We start from the raw sequence: 19,978 nt of genomic DNA, 5'->3' as shown, positions 1-19,978 counted from the left end.
TCTGTGGGATGTTTTTCCACATTTTTTTTTTTTTTTGGCTGCATGTGGAAGTTCCTGGGCCCAGAACTGAACCTGTGCTACAGTTGTGGCCTGCGCCACAAAGGAACCTCCTGTTTTTCACATGCTCCCTTTTTTTTCTTTTTACAGCTGTACCTACGGCATATGGAAGTTCCTGGGCTAGGGGCTGAATCAGAGCTACAGCTGCCAGCCTATACCACAGCCACAACAACACTAGATCCGAGCCACACGACAGCAATGCCAGATCCTTAACCTACTGAGCAAGGCCAGGGATTGAACCCTCATCCTCATGGACCCTAGTTGGGTTCATTACTGATGAGCCACAATGGGAACTCCCGGAAATACAATTGATTTTTATGTATTTATTTCCTCCTCTGCAATTCTGGGAAACTTATTAATTCTAACTGTGTATGTGTGTATAATCTTTAGGAATTCCTACATATGAAATCATGTCATCTGTGAACAGAGATAATTTTCCTTTTTCTTTCCAATTTAAATATCTTTTATATCTATTTCTCTGGCTAGGACTTCTAATACTATGTTGAATAGCCACGGCAAAAGTATCTTTGTCTCAGTCCTGATCTTAGGGGAAAAGAATTTTCATTTTTTAACATTTCCATTTTCATTATAAAAGTCATATGCTCATTAGATAAAAATTTGAAAAAATATAAAAATAGAATAGAGAAAAAAGGTTAAAAAATTAATCACCTATCTCCAACTACAGCTAACATTTTATTGCTTATCCTTCTAGTCTTTTCTTCTTGTTCATTCTCTGACTTTCTTCCTTCCTTTTTTTTTTGGCTTCACCCAAAAGTTCCAGGGCCAAGGATGGAGCGTGCACAATAGCTGTTATCTTGACTGTGTTGGTAGTTTCATAAGTGTACACATCTTTCAAAACTTTAAACAGATACAGTTAATTGTATGCATGTATGTATTTATATTTTATTTAATCTAATATATCCAAAATATTATTTTAAAATGTAGTCAATATAAAGAGTATTATGGGATTTCACATGTTGTTTTAGGTACAGTTGATGTAAACTGTTTAAGGTGTACCACTTGGTGAGACACACTCTTTAAAGGTCATACTCCATTTACAGTTATTATAAAATACTGACTATATTTCCAACCTTATACAATATATCTTTGTAACCAGTTAACTGTATTTAAAGTATACTTAAATAAATTATCAGCAAAAAATCCTTAAGTGGTCAAATTTGAAAAACCTTTTCTCTGGAATTTCCTGTATCATTTCTAAGCTTAGAAAGTCTCCCAGTCCCTAAAGGTTTAATAAATACCCATTTTTGGAGTTCCCGTCATGGCACAGTGAAAACGAATCTGACTAGGAACCATGAGGTTGTGAGTTCGATCCCTGGCCCTGCTCTGGTGGGTTAAGGATCTGGCGTTGCCATGAGCTGTGGTATAGGCCGGCAGCTATAGCTCCAATTGGACCACTTCCTGGGAACTTTCATATGCCTTGGGTGTGGACCTAAAAAGACAAAAAAAAAAAAAAAATATATATATATATATATATATATATATATATATATGTATATCCATTATTATATTCTTCTTAACTGGATTTATTGTGGTGATCATTTAATAATATATATGTCTAAGAGAGTAGGTTTTAAAAGTTCTCATTTTTAGAAAAAAATTTATTACTATATTCATCTTTCTACTTAAGAAATTTAAAAACATTTAATTTTATCAGAAGTTTATTTTGTTTTTTTTATATGAGGTAAAAATCCATTTCCCCCCAAATTAGGCAACTTTGCATCCCAGTGCCTTTCTCTCCTGATTTGGAAGACTCTTTAACCTGATATCAAATATCAGAGTTTTAATCTAAAAGGGTCAGCTAATCGATCTAGTCGGTCTGCCTATATTTTTGAACAGACTTTAAGGAAGCAGGTTCTATGTAGAAGAAAGACACAAAACTCTGCTGACTTGTTCACAGAATTCATTTTCAGTCATCTGACCAAACCAAACCTGGTCTGTCTTGGCTCCCAAATAAACTGGTCTTGAGGCTGAGACTTGGAAAGGTAGAGGGTCTGCCCCCTGCTCTGGCATCACACTGTAAAGAGCTACACCCTGGCCAGAGGGTACAGGTTAGGGGAAATTCACAGCTACCCTCTTCCCCACAAGGGGAAGGGGCAGTGTAGACACAGACTGGTGAAGTTGACGGATGGTGCTGGAGTGGAATTTTCACAGATCTGAAGGGTAAGTCTAGTGAGAGAATGGGGCTAAGCCCTCATTGGGAAAACTAGCCATTTCTCTTCCTCTCAAGCTTTCTTTTTGGCCACACTCACAACATGCAGAAGTTCCCAGGCCAGAGAGCAAACCCATGTCACAGCGACAATGCCGGATCCTTAACCCACTGTGCCATAAGGGAGCTCTCTATTAGGGACGTCTTTCAGGCTTTCTTATAATTCTTTCCCCCATTTATGAGTGACTGGAACCTCATCAATGTCACAGGAAGCTGCTTCTTTCCAGTGCTTACGTGGGTGCACTTTTGTGTGCCTGAGTGGGAGGTCATTTGTGACGGGCTATTGGAAGCCACCTTCAGCCTGCGTTCTTGTTCTCTTTGGGATAAGTTATTTGGGTGTGCGTAGCTGCTGGGCCTCCTGATGAAAAAGTCCTTTCGAGTTAAGCTCTTCAGAGCAGCAAGGCTGATGACCTTGCTCCCCATGACCTCCCTAACTGCTTGCCTCAAGGGCAGCACTAGTTCCTAACATCCCATCCTGTGGTGGTAGAGGGGGGATCAGGGAGTTACTCGATTTTCCCCTCAGAAGTGTCAGTATCTTGCTAAACATCAAAGCCATGAATTGTAAAACACCTACCCCATCATAGAACAAAATGGAATTCATGTGATCCTTGGAAATGATGATACTTCCATGATGACGGTCAGAAAACAGAAGGCCATCGGAGAAGAAATGTACTTTCCCTGGAAGGAATAAAGGGCTGGTCAGAACTGGAGGGCTGATTCTGCAGGCCAGTTATCACCATTTTCTTCTTTCAGGTACCAGGGCAAGCCAGAGTGTTAACTAGAGAGCATCTGAAGCGTTTAAGTTACACAATTATAGTAACTGTGAGCTGAGCCCTGTGTTCTGAGAAAGTCAGTGTATACTCCTAGAGTCTCAGACAGAAATGAGACATCAGATACAGTCTTTGCATAAGAATGAAAAAAAGCAAAAGTGAAGAAGTTATCAGCTGATGGAGAAGCAAAATTCACATTCACTTATGGATGACTTCCAGGGAAATACACTAAAAAAGACTCTGGGTTATGTCTGCTCCATTACTGAGTTTATAGGTGCGTCTCTCTACTATTTTGGCCAAGGCTGGCTCAGCCCTGAAGAGACCTCATCTCTCACTTAAGGCCCAAGAAAGAACATTAGAGTCTCAGCTGAAGGACTCCTTTGCCAGCAACGGAGTATGTGAGTTAGGCAATAAGTGGATTCTACAGATACGGGAGGCTGCTGTTCTGTAGTTCCCCTAAGCAAGATGGTTTGGAATGTGGACAGAGAGTGTGGGTTCCTTAGGACGAGCGCAGGATTAAGGAGAGCTGCTTGTTTCCCAGGTGGCCAAGGTCACCCAAGCAGCTCAATGTGGGCCCTAGGGAGTAGATCACAGAAATAATGGACAACTAAGTTGACAATGGTTAAGGCTGGGCCTGGGCTTGTTTTGGAGACCCAAACGAAGCACCCAAGGCACCCAGAAGACGGCTAGGTCAAGTTGCACTCTGGAATTGGTCCAAGCTGAGTCTTCCTGGTTCCTATAACAGCCTTTCTTTCCATGCTTTCACATATAGAGATGGGATGAAATAGTTCTTAGAGCTCAAGGCACAGGCTTGGGGAACACTGCCCATACCTTATTGTTAAGGCAGATGACATGAGAACAAGAAGAGGGATTGATTCTTTGAACTACACCTCAAAAAGGAAGCCCCAAAGCATTGGAGGTTATAAGGACAAGAGCAAAGGTGTTGAAGTTTTGAAGCCTTCCTGAGGAGGTGGGGTTTCAGGAGGGAGAGAAGGGCCTGGTGAGTATGTGAGCCTCTATGTATGTGTTAATGGTGGGTGGGGAGAAGAAGGGGAGGTGGAGGCAGTTTTCAGGTACAAGAGGAAGGTTTAAAACCTGAATATCAATGGAAGAACAAGACAACCAGTCAGAGTAAACAAATGCCAACCTTACCAGCCAGCCCAGTTCAAGGCTGCTTCTCAATCCCAACTCCACAGCAGTAAAACAGCACCAGAACATCTTAACTTCTGAAAATTTCAACTCCAGAACATACTCTCTGACTACATCATCCTTTTAACTATCTGTACTCCCAAAACCTCACCCTCTGGTGACACTGAGCCTATTTTTTTTTTTCTTTTTCTTTTTTTGCTTTTTAGGGCCACACCCACAGTTCCCAGGCTAGGGGCTGAATTGGAGTTACAGCTGTAGGCTTACACCACAGCCACAGAAATGTGGGATCTGAGTCACATCTCTGACCTACACTACAGCTCACAGCAATGCTGGATCCCCAACCCACTGAGGCCAGGGATTGAACCTGCATTCTCATGGATACTAGTTGCATTCATTTCCGCTGCACCACAATGGGAACTCCTGGTGACACGGAGCCTCTGAAGCCTTCAGTTCCCCCATTTTTTTTTTTTTTTTGTATTTCTCAGAAATTTCTGACTTGCCTCTCATCCACATCCAGGGCAGATCCCTGGGGACAAGACAGGATTTTGCTCTGTTTTTTCAGGGAAAGGGATAGAATAGATTTTACTCAGTATTTACTGAGCACCAAGCATGTCATATACATTAAGGTTCCCACAGAGCTTCCATCGTGGCACAGCAGAAACGAATCTGACTAGGAACCATGAGGTTGTGGGTTCGATCCCTGGCCTCGCTCAGTGGGTCAAGGATCTGCCGTTGCCATGAGCTATGTATGGTGTAGGTCGCAGATGTGGCTCAGCTTCCAAGTTGCTGTGGCTGTGGCCAGTGGCTATAGCTCCAACTGGACCCCTAGCCTGGGTACCTCCATATGCTGCAGGTTCAGCCCTAAAAGGCAAAAAAAGAAAAAACAGAAAACAAAAAACAAAAATCCCTATCTTTGCAACAACTGCTAAGAGGCAGTATTCTCAGAGGACTGATGGGGAAATGGAATCTTAATAACGTGTGTTCTTCTGTGACTTGTTTACTTCTCTCAACATCCTTTTCCTGGGAGTCAACCAAGCTATAGCTAACACACAGCTACAGGTAATATGTATGCTATAGGTATATGCAGTGTAATCCATTCATGTTCAGTGCTGCAGAGAACTTTCTCTTTTAGTGTCCCTCTGTCCCTCAATAGTTTCATATGGACACAAGGGAACCCAAGAAAGTATAGATAGCAGATGGCCACTGCTGGGGCCTTCCCACCAGAGGAAGGTGAAACTCAGCCCTGTCACCAGAGTTCTCAGGATGCATTCACTATGTTATATGTCAGTGGAACCAGCATCCCGTCTCCTCATTGCTAAATAATCTCTGCCTGATGAAAAAAGTACTCTGGAATCTAAATCACCACAAGGAGACTGAAGGAGCTGCCTGAGTGCCAACCATTCACTAAGGCCTGTAGGAAAGAGTATATAGATGAACAAAATCAATACTCAACCAAGGTGCAAAGACAATTTAAAAGAGAAAGGAGGAGTTCCTGCCGTGGCTCAGCAGAAACAAATCTGACTAGCATCCATGAGGACACAGTTCCCTGGCCTTGCTCAGTGGGTTAAGGATCTGGAATTGCCGTGAGCTGTGGTATAGGTCACAGATGTGGCTCGGATCTGGCATTGCTGTGGTTGTGGCACAGGCTGGCTGCTACAGCTCCAAATGGACCCCTAGGCTGGAAACCTCCATATGCCTTGGGTGAGGACCTAAAGAGACCAAAAAAAAAAAAAAAAAAAAAAAAAAAGGAGAAAGGAGTCTTTTTAGCAAATGGTACTGGATAAACTGGATATTCCCAAGTAAACAATGAACATCAATCTATGCCTTCCTTGTACTAGACCTTCTGCCCATTCCCCCACAGCCACAGTAGAAAACCTCCTACTTCACAGGGAAGGAAGGTAGAGTTCTCAGGAGGATTTCGCCTCAATACTGGGGGAAAATTAGTCCTAAATTAAATGTTGCTCTTTCTCCTGCCTAACAAAGCTTAAAAGAAAGGCCCAGACGATAAGACTAGGAGGGAAATACAGCATTTATAATAGCTGTTTTTCATATGTTCAAGGCTAAAGGAAAAACCAAACCATGTTAACCTAAAGGTGTGAAAGATGTAAAATCTATCTAAATTAAACTGCTGGAGATGAAAAATGCAATTTCTGAGAAGAAAAGCACACACTGGCTGAAAGTAATGACATTATACAATTGTTGAGAGCTTAGCAGCTACCCCATGGTACTGCTGCCTCAGCAGTTTGGCCAAGTGACCTGCAGGGGCCTTAAACTGACACTAGCACATGTGCTAGACAACAGCCTGCAGAGTCACAAGCAAAGGTAAGTTCCTGATATGACTTTCCCAGCAGCCTTTGTCATCAATGGTGTTCCCTGTATACAGGAACACCACTCTACTAGTGTGCTTTCCCCTTGTGTGCCCTTATGTAAGGCCCCAGGGAACTTACCAAAACCCCACTCTTTTTTGGTTTGAATTGGCCAGTTTGGCCTTAGCCTGGGAATCCCAAAGCACTCCATCCATAAACCCTAATAAAGGCATGTGCCCCAGATCTAGCCTGCACCTTGTCTTGACCCCTACATGTAGCCCCTCGAGGCATGCTGGTTACTTTCTCCAAGACCTGTGAGTGATAAACTTTTCTATTCCAATTTTCTTTCATGGTCTTTTTTCTTGTTGTCATTTTTGTTGCACTATGTAGAAAGTATGCAAAATAAAACACAAAGAGAAAAAAGACTCAAAAATAACTATACACAGCATTAGGAAGTTGTGGGACAACTTCTGGCAGCCACATACATGGAACTGGAGTCTGTGAAGGGGATGGGGGAAAAAAACTAGAGAAATAATGGCTAAAAATAATGGCTATAAACTAATGGATTCAAGAAGCTAAATGAGGAGTTCTTGTTGTGGCTCAGTGGTTAACAAATCCAACCAGCAACCATGAGGCTGCAGGTTTGATCTCAGGTCTCGCTCAGTGGGTTGAGAGTCCGGCGTTGCTGTGAGCTGTGGTCTAAGTCGCAGATGCAGCTCAGATCCTGTGTTGCTGTGGCTCTGGCATAGGCTCTGGCCAGTGGCTACAGCTCCGGTTTGACCCCTAACCTGGGAACCTCCATATGCCATGGGTGTGGCCCTAAAAAGACAAAAGGCCAAAAAAAGAAGCTAAATGAATCCCTAGCATAAGCAACAAGAAGAAAACCACACCAGTCGCATAAAGACTAGATTGCTTAATATCTGTGATAAAAACAAAGAAAATCTTAAGAGCAACTGGAGTGAAAAGATATATAGAAAGGAACAAAAATTAGAATGACAGTAGATTTCTGCTCAGAAGTAATGTGAGGAAGAAAACAATGGAGAGGAGCAATACCTTTAATGCACAGCAATAAATGGTCAACCTACAATCCTTTACCAAGTGAAAATACCATTCAAAATTTCTGCAAGGTGGGACTTCCAAAATGGCTGAGAGGAGTCTGGATAACTCTCTCTCCAGGAAGCAGCCATAAAACTGGATTGTCAAAGACAACTAGTTAAGGACTCTGGAAATGGATCAAAGTTGTAAAGCAAAATTTAGAAGCACTGACAAAACTTTCCTTGAAAAAGAAAGGAAAGGCATGTGTCCCAAATCCAGCCTACACCTTGCCTTGATCCCTACATGTAGCCCCTGGAGGCACGCTCGTTACTTTCATGTTCATTGTAGCACTATTCACAATAGCCAAGACATGGAAACAACCCAAATGTCCATCAATAGGTGATTGGATTAGGACGATGTGGTATGTATACACAATGGAATACTACTCAGCCATAAAAAAGAACGAAATAATGCCATCTGCAGCAACATGGATGGAACTAGAGACTCTCATACTGAGTGAAGTAAGTCAGAAAGAGAAAGACAAATATCATACAGTATCACTTATATCTGGAACGTAATATATGGCACAAATGAACCTTTCCACAGAAAGAAAATCATGGACTTGGAGAAAAGGCTTGTGGTTGCCGAGGGGGAGGGAGTGGGATAGATTGAGAGCTTGGGTTAATAGATCAGACTATTGCCTTTGGAATGGATTAGCAATGAGATCCTGCTGTGTAGCACTGGGAACTATGTCTAGTCACTCATGATGGAGCATGATAATGTGAGAAAAAAATGTATACATGTATGTGTAACTGAGTCACCATGCTATACAGTAGGAAAAAAAATGTATTGGGGAAATAACAATTGATTATAATTAAAAAAATAAAAATTAAAGAAAAAAACAAAATTGAGAAGCATTTAAAGAATTTTGCTGGGAGATCCCCCTGTGGTGCAATGGGATCATTGGTGTCTCTGGGGCATTGGGACACAGGTTTGATTCCTGGCCTGGCACAGTGGGTTAAGGATCTGGCATTGCCAAAACTGTGGAGTAGGTCCCAACTGCGGCTCAGACCTGATCCCTGGCCCAGGAACTCCATATGCCGTGGGGTGGCCAAAAAAGAAAAAAAAAAAAAAAAAAAGAATTATACTGAAGCTTGGTAAGAACAGTAGAAATCTGTGATGTTTAGCTTGAGTCTATTCACATTACCTCCTCTCCAGCTCTGTGGGCAGAAGTCGTATGAGGAAAAGAGGTAGGCTTGCTGGAGGGGCTGACTTTATTCAGGGCAAAGCATAGAAAGTTCTACAACTAGGGATGTTAAAAACCAAAGCAATCACGGTGGTAAAACATTCAGGGAAGACCAACATACTAGAGATGTCACTGCCGGCTGGTACAACCAGCCAGAAATGTAATGGGAAAATCAGAGGACTGAGACAATAGATGGCAATTATGTGTTTACATATAGCAAGGAAAATGTGTGGTGGAAGGCATCATTCTGGTGCCAGGTGCACCAGGAGACATTTATAAGAATGTTCATGACAGTACTGCCTGCAACAGCAAAAAACCATAAACAATCCAAATGTCCATCAAGAGTGAAAAGGAGAGAACAGCACGTTTTCATACAAAGCAATCCTATGGCACCACAAAAAGGAATGAACTATAATGGCTACACCCAAGAATCTGGATGAAGCTTAGGACCAGAATATTGAGCAAAAAAAGCAAGTCCCAGAAGAACACAAATGATTCTATTTATATTAAATTCAAAACCAAGACATTGTTTAGGGATATAGGAATATGTGGTAAAGCTCTAAAGCAGGCTCCTGATGACTAGGTACTGGGCAGCCTGCCTGACCAAGGTCAGCAGGGTGATAAAGAGAAGGGCACATAAAGGAAATGAATGAAGGGGAAGCTGCATAACATAAAGGCTCGTGATAGCAGAGGTCACTAATTGGGGAAGAGAAAAGCTTCCAGAGTTGGAAACATTGCAAGGTAAGAAAGCACTATCCTTTTTATGTGTAGTAGTTTTCTAGGGCATCCTTGGACTAAAAATCAGAAGACTTGGACTACCTCCCAGATGTTACTGCTAACTTGCACTTTAACCTCAGACAAATTTTCCACCTTCTATGGGGCTCAAGATATGAAGATCAATCAAAATAACGCACACTGATGAGCTTTTTAAATGCCTTCAGAGGATGGGAACAGATAAATTTCAGTCTCAGAGGCAGAATACCTAGACATTTAAGCTTCAGGACCCCTGACCTGCCTAAGCCCTCTTCCAAGGTCCAGAGGAGAGACCTAACGATTTTGTATGAATTATTTTTCCTCAGGAGAGTGGAGAAATGCTTAACACACAGCCAGAGGATACTCCTATTTAAATTCTCCACTCCTACTGAATTTTCCCGCCTTAAAAGACCATCTTCTGGAGTTCTCATTGTGCCTCAGCAGGAACAAACCCAACTAGTATCCATGAGGATGTGGGTTTGATCCCTAGCCTTGTTCAGCGTGTTAAGGATCCAGCATTGCTGTGAGCTGTGGTGTAGGTCGTAGACGTGGCTTGGATCCTGCATTGCTGTGGCTGTGGTGTAGGCTCCAGCTGCAGCTCCAACTGAATCCCTAACCTGGGAACTTCCATATGCAGCAGGTATGGCTCTAAAAAAGAAACAAAACCAAACAAAAACAAAAAACCATCTCTCAATGCACACATTTTCCTCAGAAACTAAGAAAGTGCGAAATCTAAGCTCTAAAGTGTGTGACCAATAAGACTTCAGAAATCCCTGACTACATCCTTGATTCTTGCATAAAGACCTGAGGATACACTGAATCCTGCTGGATTAACTCAATACGGTATAAGATTATTTTTCTAACAAGGTACAAACTAATTTTGGCAAATATCCTTGCTAAATATTTTAATTGGCTCGACTGAGCCAGAGCACAACCACTTCTGTGTTGTGTCTACAAGGTGATTTTAAAACATTATGCAATTTTATCTCTTGGCGGGGAGTGTTGTCACACACTCCCATCATCAGCAAATGCCCCTAACTTCCTGGTCTTTTGCACCAGGTTCTGGAGAGGCAGAAAGGCAGGGGCCATAGCACAGGCATGATAACAAATGCTTTGACAAAGGCTACCCAGCATTTTGTGAATCAAAAAACCAGAATTCCTTATGCTTTGTCTTCTATGTCAACAGAGGAGCAGAAACAGAACCAGTGATCTGAACACATGGAGATGAATTTGCAACCAGATAGAATATTTTCAAGAAGAACAAATTCTCCAGAGAGGGAATTTGCTTAGTAGAGGTTAAGGAATTTGTGGAGTGAGTCACAACTCCTCCTCCACAAAAAAACATGATGTCTAACAGGGAAAGAACAGGACTCATAAGAAAATGTTATTTTGAGGAAGCCAAAAAGGAGCACAGAATGAATCCCCAGGAAATCCATGTAAGACCAACAAGGTTCTTGAGAATTTTATATCAGCAGAAACACTGCCAGCTTGGACTGAAAGGGACAGAAAGAATAGAAAAGGAAAGGAGACTACTGGACTCCCAAAATTCTAGAGGCAAGAAGTAGGCTGATAAAACTAATCAGCTACAAACAAAGAGCCACCTTCATGAAAAGGAAGGATGACCCAGAGGGCAGTCATGAGCCCAGAGGGTAACGCTAAGAGTTTAGAGGGTAGAACCAAGAGCCCAGGGACTTAAAACCTAATCTGGGAACTGGAGTTTGTCTTAGCTGAATTTCAAAGCTGCCCTGGCCTTGGGACTCTTTTATCTTTCACCCCCCAGACTTTTTGAATCTGAATGTCTGTAACTCTTATCCTATGCCAGTTCTACCTTGTATTTTGGGAGGGCTGGGACGGGTAACATGCCTCTAATTTCACAGGTCCCCAGGTGGAGAACTGTGTTCTGGAGCTGTCTTTAATGAATTATGCTTCCAGCACCTCACCTATAGCTGATTTAGATAATCTTGATGTAGATAATCTTGAGATTTTTGATTTCTGAGTTTGTGAGATTTAAGACTTAGACTTGTTACCATAATGGGATAAAGCTCTTAGCTAGGGTTGTTTATATCTTGCATGTAAAAAATGTGGGGGCCAGAGGGCAGACTGTGGTAGGCAGAAATTTAATTTTCTTTTTCTTTATAGGGCTACACTGGCGGTGGCTATGGAAGTTCCCAGGCTAGGGGTCGAATCAGAGCTGCAGCTGCTGGCCTACACCACATCCACAGCAACGTGGATCCAAGCCACATCTGTGACCTATGCCACAGCTTGCAGCAATGCTGGATCCTTAACCCACTGATTGAGGCCAGGGATCAAACCCACATCCTCATAGATACTAGTCAGGTGCTTAACCCCCTGAGCCAAAATGGGAACTCCAGTAGGCAGAAATTTAAGAAAGCCCATGACCTTCACCATTTTAGGTCACTCCTGTGTTCAGGTAATGTTACATGGCAAAAGGGAGATTACAGCGGGCCTCTTCTCATCAGCTGAGCCCTTTATAAGCAGAGTTTTCTCTGGCTGGTAGGAGAGGAGTTCAGAGAGATTAGAAGTGAGGGAGATTCAACCCAATGAAGTTCTTTGTTGCTGAGATGGAAAGGGTCACAGGGCGAGGACCTCTGGTGGGAGGAGCTAAAAGTGGCTCCAGATGACAGTCGGCAACAGAAGAGACCCCTTAGTCCTACAATCTGAAGCACTCTACACACAACCTGGATGAGCTCAGGAGCAAGTTCTTCCCCAGAGCCTCCAGGTATCAGTCTAGTCTGGCTGATGCCTTTACTTCAGTCTTATGAGAGCCCAAACATGAATCCAGTCAAGCCTGCCTGGACTTCTGACCCACCCAACTATGAGAAACTAAATGCATGTTGTTTTAAGCTACCAAATTTGTGGTAATTTGTTACACAGCAATAAAAAATGAATCCAGATTTTGTCTCAATCCATAGAATCTATTTCTGGAAATGCTGCTCTAGCCCATTCTGAGAGCAATTCTCAGGCAGCAACAAGAGAACCAGGTGCAGTTATGAGGCTAGTCCTTCCTGGCACAAGCTTCCTCATCTGGATGGATCAAAGGAGAAAAGCTGTAAGAAAACACTTCCACACCAACAAGTCTTTTCAAATATCAGATGTATCATTAATCACAACACCCATGTCAGTTATCTACAAAAGAGGGACCCAACCAGAATCAAAAATACAAAAGTCAGAGCTGCTCACCTTCCTCAGGCCAAGACTGTGGATTACTAGAAAAAAGATATGCTCCTTCTCCTCTAGTTAGAAAAGTGCCCAGGAAACACTCATCCCCCTTTAAAAAACAAACACAAAGAGCAGGTGATTTACAGCATAAACATTCACAGAATCAGCCCAAGTTTGTGTGTCTACAAAAGCTGCTAAGTCAACCTCCAATACACGAAACCTCCTTTGTGGTCTGTGGCACTGCTTGGCTCTCTGCCAGGTTACTGGCATCCGTGACTTGTGCTGAGAAAAAGAATGATAAGGTCCTCTCTGAGTTCAGACACCACAGTCTGCAATGCTTGTTCGTGTTCCCGCGGATTTATATCCTCTGATAACAAGCAACTTCTTTGCCTAAAGCATTAACCTCTCAGCTCTACATGTCTAGGCCAATCTGAGATCTGCTTGGGAGATTATGAAAAAAGATCTAAAGTTGTCTACCCCATCCCCAGTTATTGCTAGAACTCTGTTAGGAAGGGGAAGAATACAAATAGGAATTGAGGCAAGGAGGTATAGAACCTCTAGATTAGCAGTAAGATGAAATATTTAAAATTGTTTTTAAAAATTGTTTACATTTCATTTTGATAAGACGTTAACATTAAGAAGACTGCTTACCATAACCGCTTGCTGGGTTTTCTCGGACAATTTTACTTCAGTATCTTCCACCTGCATCCAAAAGAAGTGCAGATTTTCAATTTACTACTTCAAGGGCAAAACTTTGCTAGGTCTCCCCTGTGTTCACATGTTTCCAGGAGAGCAGTCTCTTCAATGAATCCAGGGTTCTCAGGCCCTGACAGTTGTCAGAGCTGCTGCTAGTCACCAAGGCTCAGAGCACCAGGCCATGGTGGCCTCTCTCACGGGGACCTGAAGTCCACTAAATAAGCCTGATGTGTGGAGAGCATATGTTAGTTTTCAATTACATTTCACTTCAGAGAAGACTTTTTAGGGATGAAGGAAAGAGAATATAGTAAAATATTTTGAGTGCATTCTCATCTAAATGTGTTTACATTAGAGGACGACTCTTGCTCTTCTCTATTCATATCAGACCTGCAGAAACGGAATATGAACAGATTCTGAAGTAGGTACTTACACCATCACTAGACTCACTGCTATCATACTTTCTGTGTTCCAAGGCACCAGATTATGAGAGACTTAAAGAAACCAGGTGCTTGTGTACAAAGAAAAAGAGCAGGGGCAAACCAACATCTATTCTTAAACTGTAGCTAGGCCAGGATCGGTTATTCCTCCAGGGACCCAATGAAGGGGCTCTTCCTCAAGTGTTCTCCCCAATTTCTCCATGTTTGGTCCACTTTCACCTGATCAATGACACTAACCAGCCAGGAGCAGAATCTGGGTATGGCGGCTGTCAGGATTATGGAGCTGGTTTCTGTGGTAACAGTGCCATCTGTAGGAAGATCACAGACATGTTGGTTACTGCTCACCACCTGAGCCCACTCTGTAGGCCCCAGACTGTTTCCCCTTCCCTCTTATTAGTATATAGAGTCTGATGTCTTCAGATAATGAAAACTTCCTCATCTGGGGTCAAGGAGTCTAATTAGGGGATGGAGAAAATCTTCACAATAGGTTAACTCTATTCTATGACAAATAGAAACACACATTAAATAGAGTCCATTTTATTTATTTATTTTATTTAAATTTGTTTTGGCCATGCCCATGACCCTTGGCGTTCCCGGGCCAGGGATGGAACCTGCACCATAGCAGTGACCTGAGCCACTAGTGACAACACCAGATCCTTAACCTTCTGCACAAGAGAACTTCTAATTTATACTTTCATCAAGGTAGTACAGGTGTATATAGTAAAAACCAAACAAGACATTATCAGGCTCATCCTACTAGCACTGGATACTATCATTCTATAAAATTTTTTTGCTAACATTTATGACCAAAAAATCCCAAATCTGGACTTCCTGTCGTGGCGCAGCAGAAACGATCCGACTAGGAACCATGAGGTTGCGGGTTCGATCCCTGGCCTTGCTCAGTGGGTTAAGGATCTGGCATTGCTGTGAACTGTGGTGTAGATTGCAGTTGCGGCTCAGATCCTGCGTTGCTGTGGCTGTGGCTGTGGCATAGGCTGGCGGCTACAGCTCCAATTGGACCCCTAGCCTGGAAACTTCCATATGCCACGGGCATAAAAAAAAGACAAAAAGACAAAAACAACAACAACCCCCCCCGAAATCTAATTACTGTTTCAAATTGCTTCTTGACTACGGGTAAGGCTGTACATATTCACATATACACACACACACACAAACAGTGGAACCTTGAACAATGTGGAGGCTAGGGGGAATGACCCACTGCACAGTTGAGAATCCATGCATAACTTTACAGTCAGCCTCCCATACCCGCAGTTCCATATACATGGATTCAACCAACCATGGAATGTGTAGTTCTGAAGCATGTATCTATTAAAAAAAAAAAACAAAAAAACTTGGACGTTCCGGTTGTGGTTCAGTGGTAATGAACCCAACTAGTATCCATGAGGATGTGAGTTCAATCCCTGGCCTCGCTCAGTGGGTTAAAGATCTGGTATTGCTGTGGCTGTGGTGTAGGCCAGCAGCTGCAGCTCCAATTCAACTCAGCCTGGGAACCTCCACATGCCACAAATGTGGCCCTAAAAGAAAAGAAAAAAAAATCTATGTATACATGAACCTGTGCAGTTTAAACCAGTGTTCAGGAGTCAATTGTGTGTGTGTGAGTTTGTGTATGTAAATGTAAATATATATAAATATTAAAAATACATTTTACGTTGCCGTGAGCTGTGGTGTAGGTCGCAGACGTGGCTCGGATTCCGAGTTGCTGTGGCTCTGGCATAGGCCGGTGGCTACAGCTAAGATTCGACCCCTAGCCTGGAAACTCCATATGCTGTGGGAGTGGCAAAAAGACCAAAAAAAAAAAAAAAAAAAAAAAAAAAAAAATAAATTAATTAAATTGTTTTCCACTCTGGTGAATTACCTGCTCGTATTTTTTGCCCATTTAGCACTGGGTATCTTATCAATTTGTAAGAGCTCTTCATAAGTTAGAGATATATACCCTTTGTTTACTGTAAGTATTCTAATATTTTCACCGGTTTATTGCTGGTCTTTTGACTTAGCTTATAGTTTATTTTGCTTATCTATCTACACACACACATAAATACACACACACACACACACACACAAAGCTCAAGTTTTGCTTTCCAAAGACCACATATACTTACCCTTTTCTTTAACCAAGATCTGAGAAGTCAAAAAAGATTCTGAGAAGACCACAGATCCCAAGCAACCCTTTCCTCCCAGTAAGTCAGGAATGTCATAGATGGACATACAAGCCTGTATTAAATGAGAAACTAGAGTTAGACTAGCTGTTAGTCCTATACCTTCAGGGAAAGACCCATAAGAAACAGACCACAAAATACTAAGGCACATGACAAAAGAATACTGGAGAATTTCTAAGGAAAACCAAAGTTATCTTGAAATATATCTCAAAACTGAGAGATGACTTCAGGGTCATCCAAGGCTTCCCTGCAATTGCTCCTTGGTCAGAGACACACTTGGGCTAGAAGAAGAATCTCTTTATGTTTCTCTTCTTTTCTTTCTTTTTTAGGGCCACACCTTTGGCATAAGGAAGTTCCCAGGCTAGGGGCTGAATCAGAACTGCAGCTGCCAGCCTACGACATGGCCATGGAAATACTTGATCTGAGCCACATCTTTGACCTACACCGTAGCGTGCAGCAATGCTGCTGGATCCTTAACCCACTGAACGAGGCCAGGGACTAAACCTGCATCCTCGTCGATAATATCAGTCAAGTTCTTAACCTGCTGAGCCACAACGGGAGCTCCCTTTACATTTCTGTAAATCCCTCAGATGGCTTATCTTCCCTAAGAGAAAATGTAACAGCCTCTCATCTTTACTGTGACTAGTGCTACTTCCCAGTGTGTCCACACTCTTATCCACTCTTTTTTTTTTTTTTTTTTTTTTTTTGGCCACAGCTGTGGCATGTGGAAGTTCCTGGGCCAAGGACTAAACCCATGCCATGGCAGCAACCTGAGCCACTGCAGTGACAACACTGAATCTTTAACCCGCTGAGCCACAAAGGAACTCTTCATCCACTTGTTCTTTGGTTTGGGCTCGAGTTCTGAACAAATCTAGAAGAGGAGGTACATATTTTCATGGATATCTCTGGGTATACATCAAAACATGCAAATGCACCTTTCAGTGCCAAAAAAATTAAAAGACAGCTGTTTAAACTTTCACAGCTAAGACAAAAAAAGTAGAAGCTTTACTAGGCCAGAAAAAAATTCCTGGAGCAACTCAGAGAGAACTCCTGAGTGACTGTTAAGAAGGCTCTAATTCAGTTTAAAACTAGTGAAAATGGAATAACTCTGAGCAGAGAATTACTAGATGGCAGAGGAAATGCAAAAATGGTACCAGCTAGAATTGAGTCTGTGATGACCGTGAAGATCTGGTGAGGGACGTGGGATTAGTAGGACAATGAGCCCTCCTAGGCCACTGCCCTCCTGGCCTGACATTGCTGAATGGCCAGGTGCAGAGCTCCTGAAGCCAGAGCTCATTTTCACACTTTGTTGTCCTTGCATAAGATGCCTGCTCTACCCTCAGGCCTGAGACAAAAGACCTAGGCCTTTTGAAGGGATTGCTAGATGCTCAAATAAAAACAGATGGCAGAGAGTTCCTGCTGTGGCTCAGCAGTAATGAACTTGACTAATATAAGGATGTGAGTTCAATCCCTGGCCTCAGCTGGGGATCTGGTGTGGCCGTGAGCTGTGGTGCAGGTTGCAGATGCACCTCAGATCCGGCACTGCTGTGGCTGTGGTGTAGGCTGGCAGTTGCAGCTCCAATTCAACCCCTAAAAAGACCACAAAAAGATGGCTGAAGAGTTGAAAAGAAAAAAAACACAAAGTCCTTAATCTTCTATGTTGTCATAATAAAGGAAGGCACGAAAATGACAGGTAGGCTTTATATTTTAGTTAAATTTCTGATTAGGTTTGGCAACTAGAAGGTTTATCTAAATCTATATCAAAGACATTTGAGTATTTGAAGACAGAGAACCATCCTGGGCTACATGGTTACTCTTAAGTGACAAAAGGAACTCCACTTCTTTGGTTCCCAGATCAATTAGGAAGACAAATCCTGTAGGTTCCTAAACCCCCACTTCTTATTTGGCCTCTGGTATTGAGGAAGGGGAGAGAGACCATTAAAAAGAATACATGTAGCATATGTTAGATACTTGCTACATACTTCCCACATATGGCATGGAGAGAGAAAAAATAAGAAGCATGGTTCCTATCTTCAGGGAACCTATAATGCACAGTTGGAGAGACAAGGGCATTCCTACACAGATGTTATCATGTGACACATCACTACAGAATTACTCCCTAATTTACACGGTTTAACCTGCAGGTGCTATAGGAATATGGTACTTGTAGGGGGAAATCAGTAGGCTAGGCTTGGAGGAGGCAGAACTTCATCTTTGCCTGAAAAGGAAGACAAGATTGACAGAAAGCACCCACACAGTATCTTTTCTTTCATATTTCATTAGCGCTGCTGAATGTATACTTAACGCAGTAGTATGATTCTACTGGACTCCTAATTCCTACTCCAGTGCAATTAGCTTCTCTGCAAAGGAGTCTAAGGTGAGAAGTCAAGTAATCTAAAGTCCAGCATTATCACCTAAATATCAGAAAGTATTTCTCAGGGTCTTAATAATGTCACAAAAAAGTCTCAATTAGTCTAAAAGAACCTCAACACGAAATGCTGAGAGACAGGGATCAAGTACGTTATCAACACAGTAACTCCTCACAACCTAAACAAATTACCCACTCTCTGTAGAAAAGGTAACGCTACTACTTGTCTACTAGTGATGGTGGGGGGCATGTATCTACACCAAGTCATCCACACCTGCCTACCCAGTTCCAAAAGCTCACTAAAATTAAGGCGCAGGCAGTAGCCACAGAATGGACTCAAGGTATAACTTGTTCCTACACATACTACAACCAGAATCTTGGCTGGATGTCCACCATCCTCTTATACACTGCTTGTCAATTTTCTTTGCATGAGGATGCATTGGGGTAAACAGAGGACTCGGCTGTGGCTGGGAGCAACTGGCCTAGAAATTTTGGCTCCCTAAGAAGATGCCAGCCCATCCCAGGGACCAATATTTTTGTATATCTAAACCCATTTCCCTGGCCCATCAGTGTGTCTGCAGAATATAGGCCAGAAAACTTTGTTCTATCCCATTTGACGGGAAACTCATGCCTTTGGTTTTTGTTTTGTTTGGGTTTTTTTTTCCACTTTCTGAGCCACACCCTCAGCATAAGGAAGTTCCTAGGCTAGGGGTCAAATCAGAGCTGTAGCCACCAGCCCACACCACAGACAGAGCAACAAAGGATCCGAGCTGCATCTGTGACCTATACCACAGCTCACGGCAACGCCGGCTATTTAACCCACTGATCCAGGCTAGTCCTTGTGGGTACTAGTCAAGAATCCTTTCCACTGTGCCCTGATGAGGACTCCTGGTTTTTTCTTTTTTAATGTTTGTTTTTATTTTCATAAGCTTCTGCTAAATAAAGGCGTAACAAAGGCCTTGGAACACAGAGAAGCCACTGAAAACCTGGTCTGTGTCCAGGCAGGCTTGTCCTCAGCTCCCATTTCAATCTCAGCCACTTGGAGGAAGCCTTCTTAACCTCAGGAAGGGGTGTTTACTACCCCAACCCTCACTCTCCATGGCCCAGCTAAGACTCTGCACCAGGGGTGCCAAGACATGGGACTGCAGCCATGGTGGGCCTGCTACAGTTGCCTAGGCCACCTGCAGGTTGACCAGTCTTGAAAAGACTAATTTTCTCAGGTAAGAGGTGGGCTGCTTAAGACTCTCACTCATTCCTGCATCACCCCTTGTAGGTGTCCTCTACAGGCCATTCCCTGCCAGCTGACCTGTAACAGCTCTGCTTACCGTCTTCACAAAGTATAAGCTATCTTCACTGTCCAGAGGCACGATTCTAAAAGAGGAAAGTGATGGGAGAGACATATATTGAATTTACGATGTTTTTTTCAACGAAAAAGTAACTCACAGACTCAGATCTCTCTCAGGAAGTTTTCAAAACACTGTTTGCATGGATGCAAAATTCCCCTTGGAGGGGATCAGATTCACCCCCAGCCCCACCCTAGCCTTTCCACGGAAAGCATTCAGGCAGCTCTGAGCTCA

General features: G+C 42.7%; 1 protein-coding gene across 3 annotated transcripts in view; it reads right to left on the bottom strand.

Annotated features, from left to right (window-relative positions):
* C17H20orf194 (chromosome 17 C20orf194 homolog) overlaps positions 1-19,978 on the bottom strand; it is a 153,097-nt gene that overhangs the window by 46,190 nt on the left and 86,929 nt on the right. For all 3 annotated transcript variants that reach the window (XM_021078124.1, XM_021078125.1, XM_021078126.1), the window contains 6 exons: positions 19,727-19,772; positions 15,977-16,088; positions 14,094-14,164; positions 13,375-13,425; positions 12,745-12,832; positions 2,859-2,962 (listed from right to left, as the gene is read on the bottom strand). In XM_021078124.1, coding sequence (XP_020933783.1) covers positions 2,859-2,962; positions 12,745-12,832; positions 13,375-13,425; positions 14,094-14,164; positions 15,977-16,088; positions 19,727-19,772 — 472 coding nt within the window. The remainder of the gene's footprint in view (positions 1-2,858; positions 2,963-12,744; positions 12,833-13,374; positions 13,426-14,093; positions 14,165-15,976; positions 16,089-19,726; positions 19,773-19,978) is intronic.

Source organism: Sus scrofa, chromosome 17, assembly GCF_000003025.6.
Source record: "Sus scrofa isolate TJ Tabasco breed Duroc chromosome 17, Sscrofa11.1, whole genome shotgun sequence".
NCBI lineage: Eukaryota > Metazoa > Chordata > Mammalia > Artiodactyla > Suidae > Sus > Sus scrofa.
Note: the sequence above shows the minus strand (reverse complement) of the source record. Positions and strands in the feature narration are given on the sequence as shown.